The sequence below is a fragment of the Daphnia magna genome, linkage group LG10, assembly GCF_020631705.1.
Source record: "Daphnia magna isolate NIES linkage group LG10, ASM2063170v1.1, whole genome shotgun sequence".
NCBI lineage: Eukaryota > Metazoa > Arthropoda > Branchiopoda > Diplostraca > Daphniidae > Daphnia > Daphnia magna.
This window is the reverse complement of record NC_059191.1, coordinates 2,521,731-2,545,117: the sequence shown is the minus strand read 5'-3', so window position 1 is coordinate 2,545,117 and position 23,387 is coordinate 2,521,731. Positions and strand designations below refer to the sequence as shown.

The 23,387-nt window shown below is 37.3% G+C and overlaps 4 protein-coding genes across 9 annotated transcripts; 3 read left to right on the top strand and 1 right to left on the bottom strand.

Annotated features, from left to right (window-relative positions):
• The first annotated feature begins 753 nt into the window (after nt 1-753).
• LOC116931922 (intraflagellar transport protein 46 homolog) lies at nt 754-7,914 on the top strand. Of its 4 annotated transcripts, none has more exons than XM_032939598.2 (8): nt 754-1,482; nt 1,676-1,797; nt 1,861-1,935; nt 2,457-2,610; nt 2,743-2,817; nt 4,049-4,158; nt 4,227-4,354; nt 4,464-4,701. In XM_032939598.2, exons 1-8 carry the CDS (start codon nt 1,390-1,392, stop codon nt 4,556-4,558), a joined length of 852 nt encoding a protein of 283 aa, XP_032795489.2. In that variant the 5' UTR covers nt 754-1,389; the 3' UTR covers nt 4,559-4,701. The 4 variants fall into 4 exon arrangements, with proteins under 4 accessions (XP_032795489.2, XP_032795490.2, XP_032795488.2 ...); XM_032939599.2 differs by having other exon boundaries at nt 1,649-1,797; nt 4,453-4,701; XM_032939597.2 differs by having other exon boundaries at nt 756-1,482; nt 1,649-1,797.
• Nucleotides 7,915-7,959: 45 nt separating this feature from the next.
• Nucleotides 7,960-9,041, top strand: LOC116931926 (deoxynucleoside kinase). Its single transcript, XM_045179907.1, has 3 exons — nt 7,960-8,064; nt 8,210-8,394; nt 8,492-9,041. The coding sequence occupies exons 1-3, from the start codon at nt 7,960-7,962 to the stop codon at nt 8,904-8,906; spliced, it is 705 nt and encodes a 234-aa protein (XP_045035842.1). The 3' UTR covers nt 8,907-9,041.
• Nucleotides 9,042-9,085: 44 nt separating this feature from the next.
• LOC116931917 (long-chain-fatty-acid--CoA ligase 4) lies at nt 9,086-12,456 on the bottom strand. The gene is made up of 11 exons (XM_032939592.2): nt 12,256-12,456; nt 11,924-12,056; nt 11,626-11,841; nt 11,241-11,561; nt 10,950-11,118; nt 10,733-10,870; nt 10,392-10,668; nt 10,139-10,329; nt 9,840-10,078; nt 9,586-9,775; nt 9,086-9,502 (listed from the first exon to the last, which is right to left on the bottom strand). Exons 1-11 carry the CDS (start codon nt 12,261-12,263, stop codon nt 9,258-9,260), a joined length of 2,127 nt encoding a protein of 708 aa, XP_032795483.1. The 5' UTR covers nt 12,264-12,456; the 3' UTR covers nt 9,086-9,257.
• Nucleotides 12,457-13,831: 1,375 nt separating this feature from the next.
• On the top strand, nt 13,832-22,714 carry LOC116931916 (protein PHTF2). 3 transcript variants are annotated; one of them, XM_045179903.1, is made up of 16 exons: nt 13,870-13,980; nt 14,177-14,225; nt 14,486-14,570; nt 18,714-19,280; nt 19,346-20,000; nt 20,062-20,227; nt 20,283-20,382; nt 20,444-20,620; nt 20,688-20,712; nt 20,799-20,921; nt 21,116-21,275; nt 21,345-21,573; nt 21,659-21,754; nt 21,827-21,973; nt 22,055-22,150; nt 22,225-22,714. In XM_045179903.1, the coding sequence occupies exons 4-16, from the start codon at nt 18,783-18,785 to the stop codon at nt 22,372-22,374; spliced, it is 2,622 nt and encodes an 873-aa protein (XP_045035838.1). In that variant the 5' UTR covers nt 13,870-13,980; nt 14,177-14,225; nt 14,486-14,570; nt 18,714-18,782; the 3' UTR covers nt 22,375-22,714. The 3 variants fall into 3 exon arrangements, with proteins under 3 accessions (XP_045035840.1, XP_045035838.1, XP_032795481.2); XM_045179905.1 differs by lacking the exon at nt 14,177-14,225 and having other exon boundaries at nt 13,832-13,980; XM_032939590.2 differs by lacking the exons at nt 13,870-13,980; nt 14,177-14,225; nt 14,486-14,570 and adding an exon at nt 17,196-17,834.
• Nucleotides 22,715-23,387: the final 673 nt, after the last annotated feature.

Sequence of the window (23,387 nt, the reverse complement as noted above, 5' to 3'; positions counted from 1 at the left end):
AAACAAACCAACGTTACGAGGAATAAACGGAATAACTGGTTTTCTTTTCTATAAGTAAATTGCAACAAATTATCAGACCACTAGAACAGAGTTATGGACGGGAAAACATAAAGTAGACTCCACTTAACATCAGAAATATTAAAACGTTGCATTTTGAAGTTTGTGGCAAAGATTATGGGTGCTTTTAACCCACAGAGAAACTGTGGGTGGACTGGGATAGCTCTGCTTGTTAAAAACCAAAGTTCTATGTCTTTCCTTTTGTCATTACGAGAATGCATTGCTGTTGTATTAACAATATGGAAACTAGACCCTATTTTATACGTTAATATAGTAAGGCGCAAGCAAATAGAAGATCCGTGAGCCACCCATTGATTTTTTTGAACACACGCTACGTCCTAGACTCCCGACAAGCCTATGGAACAGCAAGCCATCAAACGAGTGAGTGGAAAATATGCCAGTTGATCATTTGTTTTTAAAGTCGCAGACGGGGGCACATGCATACCCGGATATTGTCTTTTTCAGTATACATATTGGTTGTTTTAAAGTAAGCTTGACGTCATTGCTAGATTTTTGGTTTCTTTATTTTCAAGAAGACGGTAGAAACTGCATTAGATACATCCTGATATCCGAGAACGGCATCATGACGTAATGTGAGGCGAGTCGCGTGAATCATCATATTGCCTCTGGCATAGAACAAAACTTTCCTTTTACTAGATTAATGTTTCCGGTTTCAGTGTCAGGTAGGCTAGCGGTAAAGCGTGTTACACAGAAAAGGCCCTTTTTCAAGCGCCAGCCTAGCCTATAACATTACCCACAAAAAGAAAACGCGTTTAGGTTGGGTCCAAGCTGGCCCTAGCTATTTTTCGCTGATTCTAATTGATGCCCCTTTTTCTTTCGTAGGATTTTTCTCTATCCGGATTTATTAGGTTCATTTCGTGTCCATTATCCTTTGGAATTCAAGCTTGTTGAGTGTTGAGCTATTTTTCGCGCTATCCCTAGACGCCGTTATTGATTAAGTAAAACCAATAGATTTAAACAGACTTAAATCAAATATAGAATTGCCGACATTTTAACGATTTAGGATTTCACGGTTTGATACATCAACAAGATTGCGTAAATTCTCAATTTCTTCGTGTTGCACATTTTACGTCTTAGTCTTTTTTTCTCCTCCTGATTTACCAGAAGCAAACAAATATATTCTTTGTCGTTTTTATTCGGTGGATCTTAGGAATTAAAGATGCGTGGAATTTATGCCACTGCTGATAACTGTCAAATAACGCTTTCGTTGCCATGGAGATCGAACCATAACAAGCCCAGAAGCTAAAACTGACGCGCTGGGAAAGGGAATTCCGTTCCGTACCCTAGTTCTGTATAGTTATTGGTGAAAAAATGGCTGAAATTGAATCGCACGTAGAAGAAAAGAAAGTTGAAGAAGATCAAGAAATGGAAGAATGGAGTGATGCTGAAGATCCACCACAAAAGGTAATATACCCGTCAAACTTTTCGCTCGCATTCGCCTTAGCTGCCCATCGATCCACATTTTGTAGGCCCTATCTGTTCGTCGGACGTCTCATTGTAGTCGTTTGCCAAACAATTAGTAGAATCTCTTGTGGCTTCTTTTTGTACACCTTGCGATACTCTTTAACAGAAAACAGAAACTGACTTCATGTTCCAGGACTTAAGGGCCGATTCAGACACTCTAACCGAGACATTCAATGAAGAAATCTTTCACGCCAAAGACGAACCGGAAATGGATACCTCACAACATGAAGAAGAAATGGACGAAAGTATTGCAAAGTAAACAAATGCTATCAATGTGTTTTTTACGATATTTATTTATAATTAAATCTTTCATATTAGCTTGTACGATCCGATCGAGTTCAACGGTGTTAACGTCCCTTTTCAAATCAGGGAGCTTTTCCACTTCATAACAAAGTAAGTTGTTCTAAAATCCTACTTTATAATTTCGATTTTCATAGAACACAAATGAATTAGATCAGCAGAATTGTTTCACATTGCGTTTATTGCATATAAATAGCAGATCTTGTTCAATAAAGAAAGTTCAAGAAGGAAAGCTGACTTAAGAATAATAAATGTGGAAAAATAATAGGATATAGGTTATGCAATTGATTAATACCGCGAAAGATCAGCCAGTTGATTAACAAGAAATTGTTACGGCCGTGATACAACTAACTAAACAAGTTGATAGCAAAATTTTTCTTTCTGAGACAGCCCAGAATTCTCATATAATATATATACTGTACCTATTTCAAAATTAGCAAAGCAAAAGAGTATTAGCAAAGGGTGTTTCAGTATTAGTAGTATTGTCTTTAGTTGAAATAATTGTTTAACTGGTAGGAAAAGAAAGGAGCCGAACAAAGTTAGTTTTCTATCGGATTTATAGTCACATTAAACGACAACTTTTTGGTTTGTGCCCATCTTTCTATTAACAATAGATATCGCCCACAAATCTTAGAAATGGAAACCAAGTTAAAGCCTTTCCTACCAGACTTCATTCCAGCCGTTGGAGATCCTGACGCATTTCTGAAAATTGATCGACCAGATGAAAATACCGAGTTTCTTGGATTAACTCTAATTGACGAACCTTCGGTATGTGGATTTGTTCACCCCACTTACAGAAACATATATCCTGTATTCCACTTCCACGGTTTTTTGTTGTTGTTTACAATCACCAATACTTTTTGTTGTTGTTTTCTTCTGTTTTTTAAAACCTGGATTTAGCTCAATCAAAGCGACCCATCGGTTTTGGACCTTCGTCTCCGATCTATTTATAAGCAGAGCTCGGCAAAGAAAACGGTAAATTTCAATTAGTCACTCTCTTTTGCACGAGGTGTTATATTTAAGCTACATTACAAAGGGTTAAAATCTAAAAATATGATGTCATAACATCCTCTTGGTCAACGTATTAGGTAGACGGGGCATAGCCCGTAATACCTATGGTGTTGGCTGCGGTATTTGAAAAATTCAATTTGCCACATCAAAGAAATCATTTGCGCTCTTCACAATTATACGTTGGTTGATTTGTCCGAAAATCTCTCTTGAATTTAGCGTAGCTACTGTCTGTCTCCCAAGTCCGTCTCCCTCTCTTCTCGACTAGCCTACCATAATTTTTCCACTTCAATTTAGTCTACCTTTCTTTACTCGAATCTTCAAATTGTTTTAAAGCAAAACTGTTGTGCTTCATCTTCTTTGGAGATCCAAGAGTTGAGTCGAGTCTCGAGTCTATTGTTGTGTTGATTTTCCTCGATCGTAGGTAGCCCTTGCAGCGCTATTACAGTAGGCCTATATCTGACCAGTTTCATCAGCTGGTGGACGAAGATCGATAAAAGGAAGCTTTTCAGTGAACGAACGCTCTACATGGCTAGGCGCTAGGCCTCTCTTTCTGACCACTGATGTGCCGGCTACCGACTTCGACATCGACGGGAGCGACGTTTAGTGGGGGGCGCATTTCAGAGAGTTCCCGTCCAACCATCTGCATCACTTGTTGTGCCCTTTGACGCTGTCTGAGGGAGTCTTACCTGTTGTAGGAGCTCTTCTCTGACTAGTAGTGGGAAAATAGTTTTGCTACTTAGGGCTAATAGCTTCCTCGCGTTAACACAGTTCTTCTTATACTTGTATATATCTCATCTTCTGGAGCCTCACTGTCACTATAGCCTTCAGCCGTAAAAGATGATCGGTTATACTTAGGTAGCCTTTCACACAGAAATCGATGGATTTGGTGTATCTATACTTCGTCGACAATGTATAGTATCTGATGTATAGCCTACTTTAATTTTGCCCGTTCTACACTGGAGCCAAAAATTATTTGATGCTTTGGGTCTATCGCTATACTCTCCAGAAAACATCTGTTACAAAGCTGGCCTTTGTCACAGACAATGTTTTGGAGAATTGTGAATGTTTCCCATGCATTCCCATGAAATTGGAGAAAATGATCCATTAGCATTCAAGCTATAGCTATGTCGTTGTTTCGATTATGCTGTTCCTGCTTTCAAAAAATGACATAATGTTGTAATTTACTGTTTTACAGGTTGCAAGAACTATAGAAGAAGGAAATAAAGTTAAAGCAATTGAGAAATGGATTAAGGATATAAATGAATTACATCGCTCCAAGCCCTTGCCGACAGTGAATTATAACAAGTTGGTGCTCATTTGTAGTTATCACTGGTGTTCGGTTTGATATGCATACTAATTTGGTCCGAAAATAGACCCTTACCTGATATAGATGCGTTGCTACAAGAATGGAATCCAGATGTGGAAGATATTCTCAGTGAAGACAAAATACTTCCGTCGAATTTAAACTGTGATTTAAATTTCTACACTGATGTTGCTTGTGGTAAGGAAATTGTACTTTGTTTATGTATAGCCTACTATTTTTCTTTCGTGTTTTTTTTTTTTTTTCTTTTTTTTTTCATTTCGAATTTCACCTAAAAGTTTTTATTCAGGTTTGTTAGATATACCTGTGTATCCTGGACATCGACTGCATTCTGTGCATCTGTTGCTTACCCTTTATTCTGAAATGGGACGCTTACAGAAGTAAATCTTTGATGTCTGACTTGGCCTTGCCCATTTTATTATTCAAGCCGATTCAAGCTTCAAATACGTTAACAATGCGCAAATGACGACAGTTGTACTTCATAGATACCACTTGCAATATTTAAATAAAATGAATGAAGCCCTGCAAGCAACAATAGTTGAATTTGGTGTGTAATATTGCAAATCAAATGATTTAAATGCGTTTAAATATTTTTATGTTTTTTTTGATTTAAATATTTTTATTTTTGTTTTTGTTTTTTTTTCAAAATTTTTAATCAAAATCAGTTTTTGAAAAAAAAACTTTAAGATTAGAACTCCATCATTTTTCTAAATATACGATATTTTTTTTCACTTAGTAGAGGGAAAAAATAAGAAGTGTTTTTTTAATTCTACCCACTTTCTTTATCAACATTGAAAAAAAAAAAAAAAAAAAAAAAAAAAAAATTATTAAAAAAAAATACGAGATCATGCTAAAATATGGTTCAGAAAAAAAATAAATTTTAAATGATTATTTTTTTAAATGAATTTGGAATCAATATTGCACCCAAACTACCAAACATTGTGCTAAATATTACGCTCATCACGTTTTTCTTCTGCAACGATGAAATATTAGCTTCATCCACCAACCCTGTCTTGAACCGAGAGCGTAAACAGACAAAGGTATGTACATCTTTGCGGGAGGTTGACAATTCCAAACTAAAGTTTACGCAATGCCAATTTTTGGCTTAGAATCTACAGTTTTGACTTGAAATCCACGCCTTTCTTTTGACTGGCTGTTGTTTTGTGTGCCATGGCTGAATATTAATGATGAAAGATTCATATCCATGTCGGTTAAGATGACGCTTTGACACATTACATAACTTCAATGTATATTTATTTAAAATGACGCATTTTCTTAGAAATAAGTAAACTGCCACGTAAGACGAAAGAAAACCGAGAGCAGTGTGCGCACCAACATGGCATCATGTTATGACGTCACACTTAAATTCATCACTCAACAGTCACGTGCATATATTCATAACTTTGGCTCTATTTTTTCTTTTTCTAAAAAGGAAAGGGGTGGACAACTCTCGTTTGGGGAGGGGGGGGGATGAAGATTTTATTTTTCATTTTACTTTTTATTTTTTGTATAATGACCAGAAACTCGTCAGATAGGTTAAATATGTATTCCCTTTTTCTACTGTTTCAACGCTCGTCATATAGATGTCACAGAGATTTAAGGCCCCCATTTTCATCAAAGCAAAAGACGAAAGAATGGATGGAAGAACTAGAAAAAGAAAGGATACGTTCGTTTAGCCATTTCTTGATTGGCTGTTTCTTCTGTGTGATGTACGTACGTACGTAGCCCTACGTAATGGTCTTAAGGTCCGATATTTTTGTTTATCTTTCTCTTAATTTTCTCCTTCCAATATTTTCCCTTCTCTTTTTTTTTTTCTTTTCATTTGTACGCATAGAAAAAAAGAAAACGCACTAAAGCGAAGGAGAAAAAATTAAAGTTGTATCGGTTTTATATTTGGGAAACTAGTAGCTCGTCCAGGGTTGTGGCGCTAGCTATTTTTTTATTGCCAACTGTTAACGGTTTGCCCGTTCTTTATTTTTATTTACCCATTCTGTCTACCCAAAGGTGTCGCCTGTGCCCTCCTCCTCCTTGTCTGCGCAAAAACTTATCTAAAAAGCTACTTACCTAAAGAGTGTAGCGAGCGGTGGTTGGAAAATAGGCATAAAATCGCATAAAAAACCAATGTATTATGTATAGTTGTCTGGCTAATCGTAAACATTTTTTTGAATTAAGATTTGAACTGGTTATTTTTATTTGACTGTGATGCATATAAAATGTTTAATAATTTGGTTGTGATGGCGCGTTATTTGGTTAAATCCTTTTTTGGTGATGAAAAAGCCGCTGGCTTTCCCTCCAGCGGCTGACTGACCAACACGCTCCTCAGACACAGGCTCCTCCCAAAAGCTGTTTATTATATATGATGCTCCAAAACAGCCTAGTATCAGCTGTTAAAGCAGATGCCAAGCTGCCAAGCTGTCCAGCCACTGCTTTGGCTGTTTTCAGTTCGTTGTTTTTACCACTGAATTTCGGCGATAGGAATTTTTTAAAGTGGAGCTTGTCAGGTAAAAACAGACTAGTCTCTTGAAAATCCTTCTGTTTTCCATGTCCTGTCCTAATGTGCAATTATTTCATATTCATTCAAAGGTTGTTTAGATATTTGAATTTTCACTTGACAATGGCTTCTCAAAATAGAAAATTCCCAAGGCCATTTGTTGTTTCTGTTGAAGGTAACATTGGCAGTGGGAAATCTTCATTTTTAAATTATTTTCAGTCATACCCTGGAGTAAAAACATTTTCTGTAATTTTATTAATTATATATAATTATGTCATTTATTTCCCCATGCATAACAACCTTTTCTCTAGGAACCAGTTGCAGATTGGTGTGATGTTGGTGGACATAATTTGCTCGCTTTGTTGTATCAAAATCCAGAAAAATGGAGTTTTGCTTTTCAATCCACTGTACAACTTTCACGCTTGAACATTATATTACAACCCACAAATGCAAATGTAAAAATGATAGAAAGATCACTTCAGAACAACAGGTCTGACCTCTTGTTTTGTATGGTTATATGAATCATTTTACTTATAAATTTTTTGAAGATTTTGTTTCCTTGAGATAGGGAAGCAAATGGGAGCTCTGTCTCCACCTGAATATGCAGTCTTGACAAAATGGTATGAGTGGCTGGAACAAAAGGCAGATATAGGATTAGATCTCATTGGTAAATGAACTATTTTATGCTTGCATATTAATTCTGCTTCGTTGGATTGGTAGCAACTTGTCGTATTAATTGATTTGATTCTTATCATTCTTACGGTAAAAATTGGTTCCACGAAGTTTATCTGAGAACTAAGCCGGAAGTAGCGCATGAAAGGATGGCGAAGCGTCAAAGACCCGAAGAAAAGGAAATTCCACTTTCCTACATTCACTTGGTTCATGATTGCTATGAAACCTGGCTAGTTGGCGATGGACAAGCCAAAGCCCAGAGCCTAGCACCTGTTTTAATTCTAGATGCCAATCGTCCATTAGACGAAATCTTCAAAGTTTGTGAGGAAAACCGCGATAAAATTTTGGGAATCCATCGTTGAACCTTAATTTTTATTTTGGCTATATCGCACAAATGGATAAAAGCGAAAAATTTTTTTGCTTTTTTTTTGGTAAAACTGAATTGTTGCTGCAATCATGCAAAAAGTCTCCTTAGCTACCTGCGTCAAACTACATGTTACAAAACCATGTTGCAAAAAAAAGGAATCTGTTATTCTGGTATAGACCTTGGTAAATAAAACGGTATCGCCTAAAAAAAGATCGTTGTAACAACGTTACTGGTCTGCCACATTAAGTTCTTATCATGGACAAGACAAGTCGTATTGTGGCAATCGAGGGTAACACTGGTAGTGGAAAATCGCAGGTCCTGCAATGGCTTTCGACGTTTCCTGGCGTGCTAATTTGCGAGGTTTTATTTCTATAATCTAGCTTTAAGAAACCTCCATAAGTTTAACCTGGGAACTGCAGCTCAGAAACTACATTCTGAGTCCGTCAATGATAGAAACATTATTTGATTCTAACAACTTAAAACTTCTTTAAAAAACTTATTGTAGGAACCAATAGAGGATTGGAGAAATTTCTCGGGACAAAATTTGCTCGACCTTCGTTATTCTGATCCTAAGCGATGGAGTTTTGCATTTCAGAGTCTCGTTCAACTGAGCCGTATAAAAATGTATAGCGAAAGCGTGGACAACCCAAGAGCCATCAGGTTCATAGAAAGATCATTGCACAGCAACAGGTGGGATTTTATTAAACACTGCAAAATTTGTTTGAGTAGAGACAATTCTTGTCCGACAAGTTTTAATGCAACAAAGAATATTAATGAACACCACTAGGTATTGCTTTTTGGAAACGGCGAAAGAAATGAAACATCTTGAAGAAATTGAATTTGCTATTTTGGCAAAGTGGTTCCAATATTTGGAGTGTGAACCCCGTACACGACTGGATTTAATTGGTAATAAATTTGTGATACAAATTCAAACGGTATTAGTTACGGTTTTTTTTCAAATAAATGCAGTTTATCTCCGAACATCTCCTGACGTGGCCTTGAATAGGATTAAAACTAGAAATCGCATTGAAGAGACTGGAATCACTCGTGATCAAATCAGAAACATTCACAATAAGTATGAAACTTGGATTTTAAGTGGTGCGTCTGGCTTCAAATTTGTCGTTATCGATGCGAATAATGACGAGAACACCGTTCAAAAACTGATAATGCATCACTTAAAGCAACATAATATTTTTGAATGAGTGTGACGTTCGGTGATAAAGCGTAGTGCATGGATCCCTTTGTATGAAAACCTCATGTAGAGGCATGTTTCCCTTTGGCTTCGATAAATAATTTCGTATCTAGTTAAAGTAGGAAGTAAAAGTTGTGAAACATTTTGTGTTTTGCAATTTTGTGTGTGTGAATCTAAGATCCCATTACGTGTGGTCTCTAATGCCAATGTATTCCATAAGAATGAATCAATTTTAGCACGGCCCAGTACGTACTACTACAATTAGAGAAATTTAACAATTTACAATTTCCCAAATCCAAGGCCCACTAAACCACCATAGTTGCTAACAAAAAATGCTTTGCAGTATTAGCAATGATCAGGGCTAGGAGTACATTCGATCGATTGATGCTTTATATCGATCTTGGACGGTTTTTCGTTTTAATTTGAATGCCGCAGTAACAAGTCCCGAGTCGGGCGTCCAAATATCTGGGATAAGTGTGAGAGCTTGAGGAATTTCGAATTTTTGTAGTCGGCATTTCACTGCATGTTTTTGCAGTTCTCCAAGAACCAACTTCGCCATTTCTGGGTGACTGCAGAGCTCTTCAATTGTGTTTAGTTCAATGCCATCTAACAAAGAAATATTTTAAGATGCGAAGAAGAACAAAACAGAAATGTTCTCAAATGAAAAAATTATCAAAAACAAAACGCACTTTTTTCGGCTAGACTCTTCAAGTGATCAAAATTTGGCACCAATAACGCCACAGGAAACAATTTCGTTGGATCGGCATAAATGCAGATGTTCTCAACCAATGGATTTATCTTCAATTGAGTTTCTACTTTGCCCAACGATACGTATTCACCATACTGTAGCTTGACCAAATCTTTCTTGCGGTCAATGATCTTGATTACCAATTAAATAAATAAATTACAGAATTAATTTTTAAACGTACAGTGGCACAATTACTTGAAGAAACCCTTCCTGAGTAAATTCTCCAATATCTCCTGTGCGAAACCAATGTCTTCCGTTCTCTTCGTAGAACTCTTCTTTCGTTTTTTCTGGTTGTTTATAGTAACCAACGGCAACGTTTGTTCCTCCAATATGAATTTCTCCGCGTGGATTAGGCCAGTCTTTGATTCTATAATTCCCCTCTTCCCAAGAAACTAATTTGACATCACAGCAAGTGAGGGGTCCTCCAGTCATACCTTCAAACAGACAAGTTAGTTAATGTTCATGCTGCCACAGATGTTTGAATAATCAATTACCTAATGAATTATCATCAGGATCCATGACTGTTGTAGCCGCGCAAGTTTCTGTCAGGCCGTATCCTTGCAAAACAGGGCAGCAAAGCGTAGTCTTCAAAGACTTGTGCGTCTCTGGGGCTAAAGGAGCTCCACCAGACAAGACAAATCTGAGGCGTCCTCCAAGTAGGGCTCGGATTGGTTTAAACAACGTTCTTGGAAAGAGAATTAATTGCAGAATTTTCGTTCGACCTTTCAACTTTTGCATTAGAATTACGTATTGATAATGGGAGTTTCATATCCGCGATCAGTCCACTCATTTTTGTATTCCATAGCTAAATTGAAAACTGCTTTCGTAATGGCAGGACCTCCTTCAATTTTTTCTTGGATGCTTTTGTGGATGCGATCAAGGACAAGAGGGACGCTGGCGATGATTGTAGGGCGTAGAACGGACGCATCTCCTTGGCTACCTCGTTTGATTTTGCTAGATTTGTCTGTCATCGTGAGTGGAGTTGAATACCCTATTGGTATCCCGAAAAGCATCCATATGCTTTCTGTATGTTAAAATGTGAAACTATACATTCCTATTTCGAAAAATGAGCATCCATTTAATTGAACCTGAAATTAGTTCTAACACGTGAGCTAATGGGAGGTAGGCCATGTAAACGTCGTTTTCATAGAAAGTGGTAACGTTTGTGTAACCCAACATAGCGTTTACGACATTTTGATGACTCATGATTACTCCCTTTGGAGAGCCTGTATGATTGGAAGAAGTTTTTTTATAATGCTACAAAGTGAAATATGTTATTATTATTATTATTTATTTTTTTTTTACCGGTTGAGCCACTTGTATACATGATAATTGCTGTATCGTCTGGCTTTGGTAGGCATCCAGATTTGCTTGAAAGATCACCGAGCCGAATAACTTCTTGGTAAGGTAGAACTGCAACTGTATCGCCATAACCATTTAGATCTAAGGGTTTGAGCGGATCTTCCATAACGATCTGCAAAAATAAAATTTTACAGGTTTTTACGGTATTGCTATTGTATTTCTTATTTAAGTATTTATATTTTTAAATAACTCATTGTTTGTTCACTTATTTATTCAGATTGCATTCTTTCTTACCAGAAGTGTGACATTTGGTGTGCAAGGAAGAATGTTCTTGAATTTGGGTAGTAGCTCTTGAGATGTGATGACACAAGATACTTCTGTTTCATTAATACCATGAATGATGGCATCATCTCCAAGAGTAGCATAAAGTGTAACTATTGGCATATTCTGCTTCATACATCCATTGGCAGAAATTAACCATTCTGCCCTTGTTTCTGCAAATACAACAACATTTTCTCTGGATCTCAATCCCAATTCTCTTAAACCACGGCCAAAACTTTCTGCTTCACTATCTGTTTGGGTAAAAGTTCGCCATTGAAAATCTCCCAGCAAGAACTTTAATAAAAAATCAAACATATTTTAGAATTTCACTTGATTATGTGCAAAACAAGAAAAATACTTTCTTGAACATTCTGCCATTAGGCTGCATCTCATCCTCTTCTGCAAGAATTTCTCTGGTGCCAAGTGCACATTTCTGTCCATGTTGACGCACAGCAAAACGGAAAACCTTTTCCATTGTATCAATTTTATCTTGGAGGAATCTTGCATGAACATCACTGATTTCTGTAACACTCCTGTATAGAATAAAGTCATCTCCATGTGTCAATGACACTGCCTGAACTCACATGACCAATTGTTTGAAAGCTGTCTGAAAAGTTGAATACATTTCATTAAATCCTAAGAGGAATATTATTTACCCTTAACCTGCTGCGGTTTGCTCTGATTTTCCATGGTTTTTGAAGTACAAAATATACGGGCCATGTTACAAAGGTGTAAATACTAATGATGCATCGAATCAACAGAAGAATGGCTGATTCCATTGGTTTTAAACTGGAAAAAAAGTAAGTAGAACATGTAAACTGGTTGTTTTAATAATATGGGCAATTAATAGTAGCAGTATAGCTCTTGTAATAAAATTGTCGTGTTTATCTGCAGTACGCCGCACGTAATACTGACAACATTTTAAAAACAAGGCTTTTTATTGATATGACTTGATAATAAATTGAGATAATACAAATAATGAATGTACCTTGTCATTCTTAGTTTTCAATCTCACTGACGATGCAGCTCAAATACCATTGACGAAAACCACCACTTCCGACAATGTTTAGGGTGTAGTACTAACCGTACTAACTAGCAACTGTACCAACGTGGAAAGGAGCTGGTGTACTCGTATTTTTACAAGGCCACGCGAAGCAAACGGAAGAGACGATTATCATTATTTAGGCCACGTCCAAGGTCTGCTAACAATAAAATGAGGTTAAGGTCAAAATATAGATGTCAGTAATAGTACACTGATATTGAAATCCCTAAACAATTACCTCTGACGGTCGAGGGGCCGTATTCTGCCTTGACTTAGCGGATTTTTCTTAACTACTTTTTGTAAAATCCAATTTTGTTGGATTTACCTAAACCGTATTCTGTTTCAACTCACCTTTTTCTTAAGAAATATTTTGATTGTTTTTAACTAGATTTTTGTAAGCCACTATTAGTTTAAGGGTTATTTTTAAATCGTGTAGGCTATGCTTAGTATTTTGTCTAGTTTTAGTATTTTCGGTATTGTTTTGATTTTCGTACAACATTAGTGGTCTTGTTGTTGTTGATGAATAATTGAAGATGAATAAATCAGTTCGAACGTCACCTTGATGTTTTGAACGAAGTTTTAAATAGTGACAATGACAGTGATGCGAATGGGATGAATTGTATGAAACGAATAGAAGTGGAAGGAGAATGTTCCGTTTTATCGTCAACGTGCTGATATTTTTGATATATTTGACGATAATAAATTTAGTATTTGATTCGATAAAGCTTCTATTTGGTATATCGAGGTATCTCTATTTCATTATTAGTGTCTTAGCTACTAAACATTTCCTTGTATTAACTGTTGCATTGGCTGATTAACCATAGACTCATTTCCAAAATTGGGCCGAGTTGTTTGTAGACTAATTACAATCACAATCAAGTTTACATTAAACTAATAAGCCACACATTATAGTAGTTAACTTTCTTGCATGTACTCATCACTAAATTTCTATTTGGATGCGACCACGTTTTATTTTATTGCTGGGGCCATTTCAATCTGTAGTCTTTCACTAGCACAATAAACACAGTTCAGATACCAAAACTGTAATCAGAATCTTATAACTTTAAAAATACTACTAGATTCTGCTAGGACGCCTTGTAATAATAATAAAGTAAACGCATCTATTACTGTACAATGTCTGAAACGAATATTCTTATTGGTCGCTATAGGTCCGCCCTCTAAGAAAAAAATTTATGCTTGAAAATCTGATCTTGGAATTTGAACTTATACTAAGTTCAGAAATAAAAGTAAGAAAATTTAAGCTAGATACGTGTTTATTGAAATAACGAACTTACATTTTTCCTAACTTACGTGAGGAAATTTTATAAGAAATTTTAGTAAGTTTAAGACCAGAATTTAAGCCAAGGCTAGAATACCGCCCCAGATGTCTAACAGAAGTTAAATTTATTTTTAAATCTATTGTCCCGTGCATACCACGTTGATTTCAATATAGGGGGAGGGGGAAAGTTATGTTCGGCTATGTTATGTTATGTTACTGCAGTTCGGCGCTCCAGCATCTAGTGGTCATGGAGCATACTCGGTGTTGAATGTTGATAGTTAGTGTTAGTTAAGGTAAGTCAGCCGTGTAGTTTGGCTGATGACGTGTTGACTGTGTCGTGTTTGTTGCGGAATTTCTTCCTTGGATTTTGGTAGTGTCAGGTGATTTTTCAGGTAAATATTGATTTTGTTGTTGTTGCTGGCGATTTTGTTTGTGTTGTTGTTGTGATGAGGTTGTTGTTTGGTGGAGTTATGGTTTCGGGGCTGGTTTGCTTACTGAATTATGTCAATGGTGTCCTTTCTGGTGGTTAATGGATCTTTATAAGGTTTTTTTACTTAATTTGTTAATTTTAAATTGTTTTTCTCGCAGGTTTGGCGAAGAAATAAAAAATAAATTTCTTTCATAAGACTAGCGAGTGGTAAAATTTAATTGATTTAAATTACTTATTAGTTATAAAAAATAAACTTCTAAAGTTAATAATGAAATGTGAGTATTGCTTGCATTTAGAAATAAATCTAACAAAAAAAAACCAGTGAGTTAAAAGAAGATAAAATACATTTTTGATCGGCCAGTGGATGTACATTATTATTCTTGAGTGCCCTTGTGAAGCTGGTGGTGTAAGGTTATTATGCATTTTGATTTGACAGACTACTAACGCTTTTCTTTTTTTAAATTTAGGTTGAGCCATTATTTACTGAAGACATTATTATGCCTCTTTGGCTGTGTTGAGTGAACTGGTCTACTTGCATACTACAAATTTTTGGTAAGTTACGGAGTATTATTTCAGATTTTTTAAAGCATGAGTGTGTGGTATAGGTTCCAACCCGTCCGGACTGGTTCCAGCCACACAACCGGAAAAAATGCCTGGTCCTTTAGTCATATCCTGTGACGCTCGTTAGCGTCGTTAAACGTTCTTCCCCAATCGCATTGTTTTGAGCTGTATATCCTAGCTATGGCTGTGGGGCGAGATTATGACGATGATGCCAGTTTGGGTTAGAAATTTCTTTAACAGGTTGCGGATCTTGATTTTAGTCGTTGAGTTCACAGTGTTTAGGCTGATTATCGTCTTCGTTGAAAGATAGATTTTTTAGTTCAGGAATAGTCACAGATTGTGCCCATGAGCTTGATGCTTTGAGCATACCAACATGGCGCGATGGTTATTCTCAATGGCAATGGCACCGGTTATGGCAACTTGGATCGGCCTCTCGTTGATCCTGAGGTTGAAAGAATTCAGGTATTGCTAGTCAGATCTTAGTCTGTGTAGACAAGGCAACTTTGTAAGAACGGCAAAACTTTCCGGTAGTTGTGTTGGTGCCTACCCTGGTCCTTCTTTGGATAATTTTTTTGGCAGGAGTGTTATCTCTGGAGGAAGTTCTTGGATCAGTTAGGTTAAATGAAAGATATCATTTTGTTCGGGAGAGTAAGTTGGCGTTCTCGTTTCCGTGCAGGTTGGAGCATTCTGCTGATGGTAGCCTATCCACTTTTTCATTTCCTTCTATCCCCATGTAGATGGGGATCCATGTCAGTGTCGTCCGTGTTCCGCTAGATTTGAGGCTCGTGATTAATTCGCGAGTGTTGATCACTGCTTCGTTTTTTTGTCTGACTAAGAGCAAGAGGCTATCGTTTTTACGGCGGAGCTTGAGGCGCAGAAGACCATTACTTCTAGGGGGTGGTCGTCGAAATTATAAGTGTTCTTGAGGGCTTGGAAGATAGCATTGAGTTCCTCCTTCAACATGCTGGAGCCTTCGGTTATGTTCCATGCTTTTTCATACCTTGATTGACGGGATATAGACCGAGCTTTGTTTTATTGGGGTTAGCTGGTTTGGTTTTTATCGGTGTAGACCGTGATTGAGATTGGTGGAATTCGCTGGTTGAGGACGGAGAATAGACTCATAGTTTAGGTGCTGCATGCTAGGGCCTACTTCTTGTTTAGGAGGAACCAAGCAGTTTTACACGTTGGTGGGCTTGGGTGGTGGGGACTCGTTTTCGGATAGAAGCGCTGCTTGAGGAGGGAACAGCTGTATCCCTATTCCAATTTTAAATTCAAATTCTCTCACCAGGCAGGGGATGCTTCCGGTTTTCCATTCAATTTTAGTAGTAAGGAGTCGTCTAACCGGTTCGTACATCGGTTACGGGGCCCATGGCTCAGCTTTACTAGGTATTTTCTGGTGAGCCATCTTGCTCTCTACAGAAAGGGTTCTGTGCCCGTTTCCATGTACAAGATTTCCACTGGTGTGGATTACCTCAAGCCAAGGATAGTTCTAAGGATAAAAATGGCCAATGATGTCAATTTTCACCAAGTTGGATTTACTAAAGCTGCCGTAGGGTATGGTACCGTAATCCATCAGTCTTCAGTTAGGCTTTTGCATAGAGATCAAGCGTTTGGAATGCCGGGCCTGGTTTCGCCTTGGACATTACTGCGAAAAGGTTTTTTAGTCTCAGGAATTCGTTGGCTATATGGTTAATGTAAGCCTCACCCAGGAGTTTCGATTTAAACCATAAACATACTGTAAGAACTTGATTGACACTTGCAGGTGGATGCGATGGCCATCGAGGAAGAGTAGAGGGACATTTCCGTGTTTTTAGGCTCCTGTAAACACCAACTTGTCGCGCATTTCTCTGCTGCAAATTTGAACTTCCACTTTTTACCCCCATCGGTGGACCTGGTCCAGAAATTATTGTAGTTTGCTTTCCGTATCCTCCGTGTTATTGGGTTTCTTTTGATGTAGAGGATAACGTCCTCGACATATAGTACGGTTTTTACATCCAGTGTAGGAGGAGGAGTTCGTAGGGCACTCTCTTTTCTGCTGGTGTTGTTGAGGAAGTATTGTTCCCTACTCTTACAAACATATTCAGCCCGGATAGAAACTCCTTGATCTAGCCTAGAAAGGGCCTTGAGATACCTGAGTTCGCCATTTTACATGTAAGGCCTTGGATCCAAACGGTGTCATAGGTTTTGCTGCTGTCTAGGAAGATAGCTACAGTGCACTGTTTTTTTTGTTGAAACCGGCTTTTTATAGCTTTGCAGTTGGGCGATTTGGTCCGTAGAGCTACATCCTCTTCTGAATCCTTCCTGGGCTCTGTGTTTGATGCCTTTGGTCTCGAGGTACAAAATGTTCCATATAAATCAAACTATTTCCTAAAAATGCACCTTTTCGTCGACATAGACAACAGCAAAGGATTTTTTCACCAAGTTTAAGGATTTTGTAAAATGCAGAAATAGACATTGGTAGAAGTTGCTATGGAAACGAGACATCCATCAATGAGCTCGTATCCTTACATCACCAAGGGATGGGACAAGTTGCCGTCAGGCATAGCCAAGAGTTATACAAAGTATTACGAATTTTGTTCTACTAAGCTACGAGATACATATTAAGGATGGTTTCTATGTAACTAGGCCTAATTTGCTGAATAATGACATACGCGCCATTTGTTATATCTTTATTCTTATGCTACTAATCGGTATAAAAGACGGGGTTTGTTTATAAAAAATGGTTTATTTCATCAAAATATTTGGTGAAAACAAAAAATGAATCGTTGTGGAAGGAGGCTCTGTCGTTTCGTTAGGCCTAGAAGGGAACTCAATAGTCATAGAATTTAATTCGTTGGGGCCAATGGCTTTGGTCTTGGCCCGATCTTGGCTAAAAAATGGTGCACGGTGCACCGAAAAACCCGCACCGCAAAATCAAAACCACCCTAAGATATGGGGTCGATCAGCAACACAATACACAAAGAATTCGGGGCCAAGCGCTATGAAGGACGCAATTTGGTTTGGCAAAATACCTGTTTCAAACTTGTTTCAATTTGTTACGAATCTAAAATCATCTTCATACAGGTAAAAGGAGTGGTGCTAGTCTTTGTTGGAACTTGTATGCAAACTATGGCTGGTTTTAGCAACCGACCATAGTTAGTTAACTGTTTAGCAACACCCGTCATCCTTCCCCACTTTAGCTTGTGCCAAAAGTCTTTGTTGTACATGCTAAACTTAATAAAGCTCTCTCTCTCTGATTCTGGTTAAGTGTGAAAGGTATGAGAATCTTGGTCTCCTCAATTAATAAAGTTAATTATTCTGCCTACAACAGACAGTGTTTACATTACTTTCCAACAGTCTTTAACTAAAATATATAGTCAAGATGTATAGAATCTTAACAAAGCAAAATTTTATTAAATGGAATTACAGTTGGAAGCCGTAGTTCGTTTCTTACTAAAATCGACTTGCTTAGGTTTTCAAATACATTTTAAAAACTGAAATGAAGACTGTGTTGCTGGATATGTCATACTCTAATTGTATATGACAAACACAACAGTAATGATTTTTCAGTCAAAAGTTTGATTTCTAATGTGATCAGTATCCTTCAGAAAAACAAGTTTTAGCAATTTGAGTTTGTCACCATTAACACAAATTTTTATTCAATCATATATATTATGTCTAAACAAATATTTTCACATTGCAAATGGGACCTAGATTTGTGTTGAATTTTTAAGATACTAACATATTTAAGGAATTTTCCTAATCTGAGGAATAATTTAAATATGTTTGGTAAAAGGTAGAATTCATTGGGTGAAATTGAAAATTTCTTAAATGTGTCGATAACTTCTGTATATTAGCTGGTAGATCTTTTTGAACGGAAAGTCGTATGGGTATTCGTCCAGTGAAAGATTTTATTACAATTTTCATTACAAATAATCCTTGGGCTGCCTCCAAATTTCAATTGGTGCCACTATTTGCTTCCGTTTTGCTTCCATGCGGTAGGAGTTACCAATGAATATAATATGTAAAAGGTGGGAATAGCTTGTGTCATATACACAATTTTTGAAGAACGAACATTTTAATAAAAAGCAGCAGTTTTCTGATTTTTTCTTTATCTGTTATGAAATTTAATCTTAAAATAACTATGTTTTGCAGATTACTATCATTTCCTGGGACAGGCGTCGTTCGTACAGTAATTGAGAGATGAAGTCTTGATTAGTAACTATGGCCTTAAATCAAGCACTCAGTTGGTACCAACATAAAATCGGTGCCTACGACAAACAAATCTGGGAAGAGACGGTAGAACAACGCATTCTTCATGGCTTTCCGCACGTATTCAAAAAGTCTGGCAAACTTAAGTTAGACTACATAGACCTAGATGTGGTTCGTGGTTCATCTTTCCCGAAAGCTAAACCGAAACACGGTTTAGTTTACATTAGTCAGCTATGTATTCTACGACTTCTCCTTTTACCGTTTCACCGACACTGGTGGATTCAGCAAACTTCTTGCAGCGTATTTCAGTTGCTCATGGTTCTTTATGGATTCCAAATGGTTAATATGTTTATATACTTCACAAAACCTTCGCAAGGAGCCAGCGAATCAAATCTCCGACTTAACAATGAAACAACTGATAATCAGGATGTGGTGTTTCATGAGGTTTCTGCAGAAGAAGTGCTAGTGCCAGTATTGATGATGTGTATTCTCAGTCTTCTTCTTTCACAGGTAAGACCATTTTAAGGATTTGGAAATCTATTTTACATTGCCTATTGTGTATTTCAATATCTCAGATGGTGTCTACGCAGGCCAACACTCAACCACCTCTTCGGCGGCCAAAAAGCAAGTTACGGACCAAACGAACCAAAAGAAGACTTGGTCGAAGAATAGGAACAACCCCTTCTGATTCAAAGTCATCTCTTGAAAATTCCGAACCGCAACTTCCATCACCAATTAGTGATCAGAAACCAGACGAAAGCGTATGCGAGCCAAAAATAAAGAAACGTTCTTTTTCAGAAGAGAGGCAAACGTCTCGAGTCAAATTAGGTCAACGGTCTTCGTCATTGCAACTTGATTCTACACAGGTTCTGCAGCCATCTTTAAGAATTCCTCAATTAGGAAGGGCTAGGAACCAGCAGTCAATTCTATCTAAAAGAAAAGCCTGGTTTTTTTCCTGGCCTGTTCGCCTTGCAGTCCCAAATCGAGGGACAATTGAAGACGAGGGATTTGATAGCTTTCATGGAAATAACTCCAGTTCAAGCGATTGCGAACACGAAGAAAATGTACAGTCAAACAAAATTGTCAATATGACTTCTACCGAAATTGTTGGATTTTCAGAAACAATTACTAGTGATGAGGGGACTCGCCAAAATGAAGACTTGCAGCCCGAAAGTCATTGCAGTGACCCTGAATCTATACTCTTTTCTGAAGATTTTGTCGACAAACAAGGTACTTCAAGAGACCAAAAAATAGTTTTTCCTCCCAACAATATTTAATGACGAACTTTCAGACAGTGTAAATATTCAGCCGCAGTTACGGAAACGACGAAATTTACCTTCGATTGCATTAAAATTGGTACCTCCAGAAGCTGACCAGCCTTATGCCATCAACCCAGAGACGCAATCGGAAGCACATATTCGAAATCCTAAATGTGTAACAATCATAAGCAGTGAAAGGTATTCGGTGCGGCAATTGTTTTCTAATGACTATTAAAGCACGAGTTTTATACAGGCAATGCGATACCTCTATATTGGCTAGAGAAAGTAGCTATCACAGTTCTTGCGAAAGCGATGTTGACGGTCACTCTTCAATTGCTTCTCCCAGCTATAAGGTATTTCCATGGTCATGTATCCAAGCGATGTTTGGCTTACTTCAGTGGCGTACCTTTACAGCTGTCGGAGCCAAGTACCCCACTGGATTGGACAGGCGTGACGACTAATTCAGAGGAATGTTCTTACAGCTCTGAATCTCGTTCCGAATCGGATGAAAACGAAACGAACCGATTTGCCAGTGTAGTAGGGGACGTAAATTGGAATGATGAAGTTGCTTTTTCGTGGGAATCTCATGGGGTGAGTGGACACAACGATTTCCGTAATTCATTGTACGACTAAACTTATTTCCAATACGTTTCCTTAGACAACCTTGGGTTCATCGGATAAAGGTCAGTTTTAAAAAATACTTTTAAAATTGGATTGTCTTTAAAAGAAAAAAATACGGCATTCTAAAGCTATGTATTATACTGTGTAGTAAGCTGTACAGTTTGGGAAGGCCTGGAAATGAAGAAAGTGGATCTCTCGGTTTTAGACGTGGCAGCAGCCATCATAGCTAAGGTGGATGTCATGCCGGAAAGCACGGATTACCTCTGTGGCGGTAAGATTAAACCATGTTATTTACCAGCGTTGAGACAAAAGATGAAATAACAGAATGCAGTTTAACGAATTGAGATCGAATAACATTTACCAAAATTAGATTTTGACTATCTCTTCTAAATAAAATTACAGTTCAAATCATAGGTAGGCCTATGGATGGAAGTTATGGAAATAAGTGTCTTTCTTGTGTAATAGGTTTAGTCATGGCTGGAATTTTTGCGCTTTTGCCCATTATTTATCGAATAAATAACGCGGTAGGATCGGCTGTTTTCGACATACTTCGTCCAAGCTCTTTTCGTAAAGCGCTTCATAGTACCAACCTGATATGCAATGTACTTCTAGGATCGTCAAGATGGTAAAAAATGAGTTCAAGTTACATTTTCAGTTCTTTTTGAATATTGACTATTTATGGGCTTTGTTTAAGGGATAAGATGATTGTAGTTACTGCAGCCTTGGAAAGATTTGCAATGGCTACGTTCTTTCTGTTTCTACTGGCAGTTGCTGAGAGAACATTCAAGCAGCGATTTCTCTACGCTAAGCTCTTTTCTCACCTCACTTCTTCACGAAGAGCACGAAATTCAGACCTACCACATTTTCGTCTGAATAAAGTTCGTAACATAAAAACATGGCTTTCGGTCCGGTCTTACCTAAAAGTAATATGAATTTTAAATATATATAAATACATATATATATGGTTATATTGAACAAACTTAAACGAGGAAAGTTCAATTATTCCAGAAACGTGGCCCTCAGCGTTCGGTAGATTGCATTGTTTCAGCTGCTTTTATCATCACACTTTGTTTGGTATCCTTCTTGTGCATGGAATTACTAAAGGTAGGTCTTAACGTTTTTTTCAAACATTAACTTGAAAATGAAAGGCTCGGTAGTAAAAGGTTGCATTGATAGGAGTCTCAATATCTCCACCAATCTCTCTACAATTTAGAAGTTCTCTGTTGGTGCCTAGTTTTGGGTGTTTTCTTGCTACGATTCATGACTCTTGGTTCGAAGATCAATAAAAAGTACCGGAACCTCTCAGTCCTGATCACGGAACAAGTAAATTATTTCATCATTATATCAGCTTTGTCGTATATTTTAATCCTCTAATTATTCTCTTTTTTTTTTCTCCTTTCAAAGATAAACTTGTACCTACAGATGGAGCAGAAACCTGACAAAAAGGAAGAACTTATGTTAGCAAACAATGTACTCAAATTAGCTGCAGATCTCCTGAAAGTATGCCAGAAAAATGCAGCCAATCTTATATCGTTTCGCACAATAATCCAACCATTTTATGGTTTCTTACCTAGGAATTAGAAAGTCCGTTTAAAATATCTGGACTTTCTGCTAATCCTTATCTCTACAACCTAACAAAAGTGGTCGTGCTTTCTGCGCTTTCTGGAGTTTTGTCGGAGATGCTAGGTTTTAAACTGAAGCTACATAAAATAAAAATACGCTGATTAGGGTAATGTAGATTTCCTAGTGTGTGAGCTACGTAAATGACGTTAGTCGTTTGTATTAACTAAAAGTATTTCGAAATGATGGACAGGGCCATATTTTTATCTTTTGATCTTCGTCAGACACCCCTCTTTATTGCTTTACGTTTCACATCTGACGAAATCATAGAGTTTGGTAGAAAAATTCTTATAAATATCAAAAATCTAAACTGTAAGTGCAGGCAAGTGTTCATCCTCATTTCTTAACTTAATTAGTGCTGATGTTCTAAAAGAACGATCTGTGATGCTGCTAGGTTGCAAACCGCAATTTGATCTTTAATAAAACCATGACATCCGCTCGAAACATCCTGTAACAGTTCATCAACGTGTGATTTAAAAACAATTTTGAAGGCCATGAAATAGCTTGGGTAATGAATGTTTGAATCACGGTGTGGTTTCTTCTAATCAGTCATAATAAATATCTAAAATGCAAACTTTTTTGAGGTAGGAGAGACTGAACCCATCTTGGACACTGTACCAAGTTAGACAGTGCCTTTAGAAATAGTACCGTAGAAACTGTTTGAAAAATCTAAAGTTTTGATATGTTATTAGAATTAGCGTATTAGTCAAAACTTATACTAGGGGCCCTCACTCCGTTCGCGAAGTTCCAGATAGGGTTCTGCCCTGATTGCTATTGGATCGCAGCAACCTGCTCCTGATTAGATTCGACGGCTCCCAGTGTTCGTGAAGTTTTCGAAAACCTTGGAGAAAAAAGAATCACACAGTATAATTAAAATTGTCAACTAATTTTGATTAAGTTATTGGTTTTCTCGTTAAATAAGCCGATTTAAATTTAAAAAAAAACAAAAAAAAGTTCGGCTAGCGCCCCAACGGCCGAACTTTATATTTTGATTTTTACGTTTAGTTAAAAAAAATCTATCAAGCTAATTGAAAAATAAACTAGATTTCCGTCAAAATGAGAACAAAGAGCATTTTTGTGATGCTCGTGGAATTTTGAATCTAACCAACTAACCGTG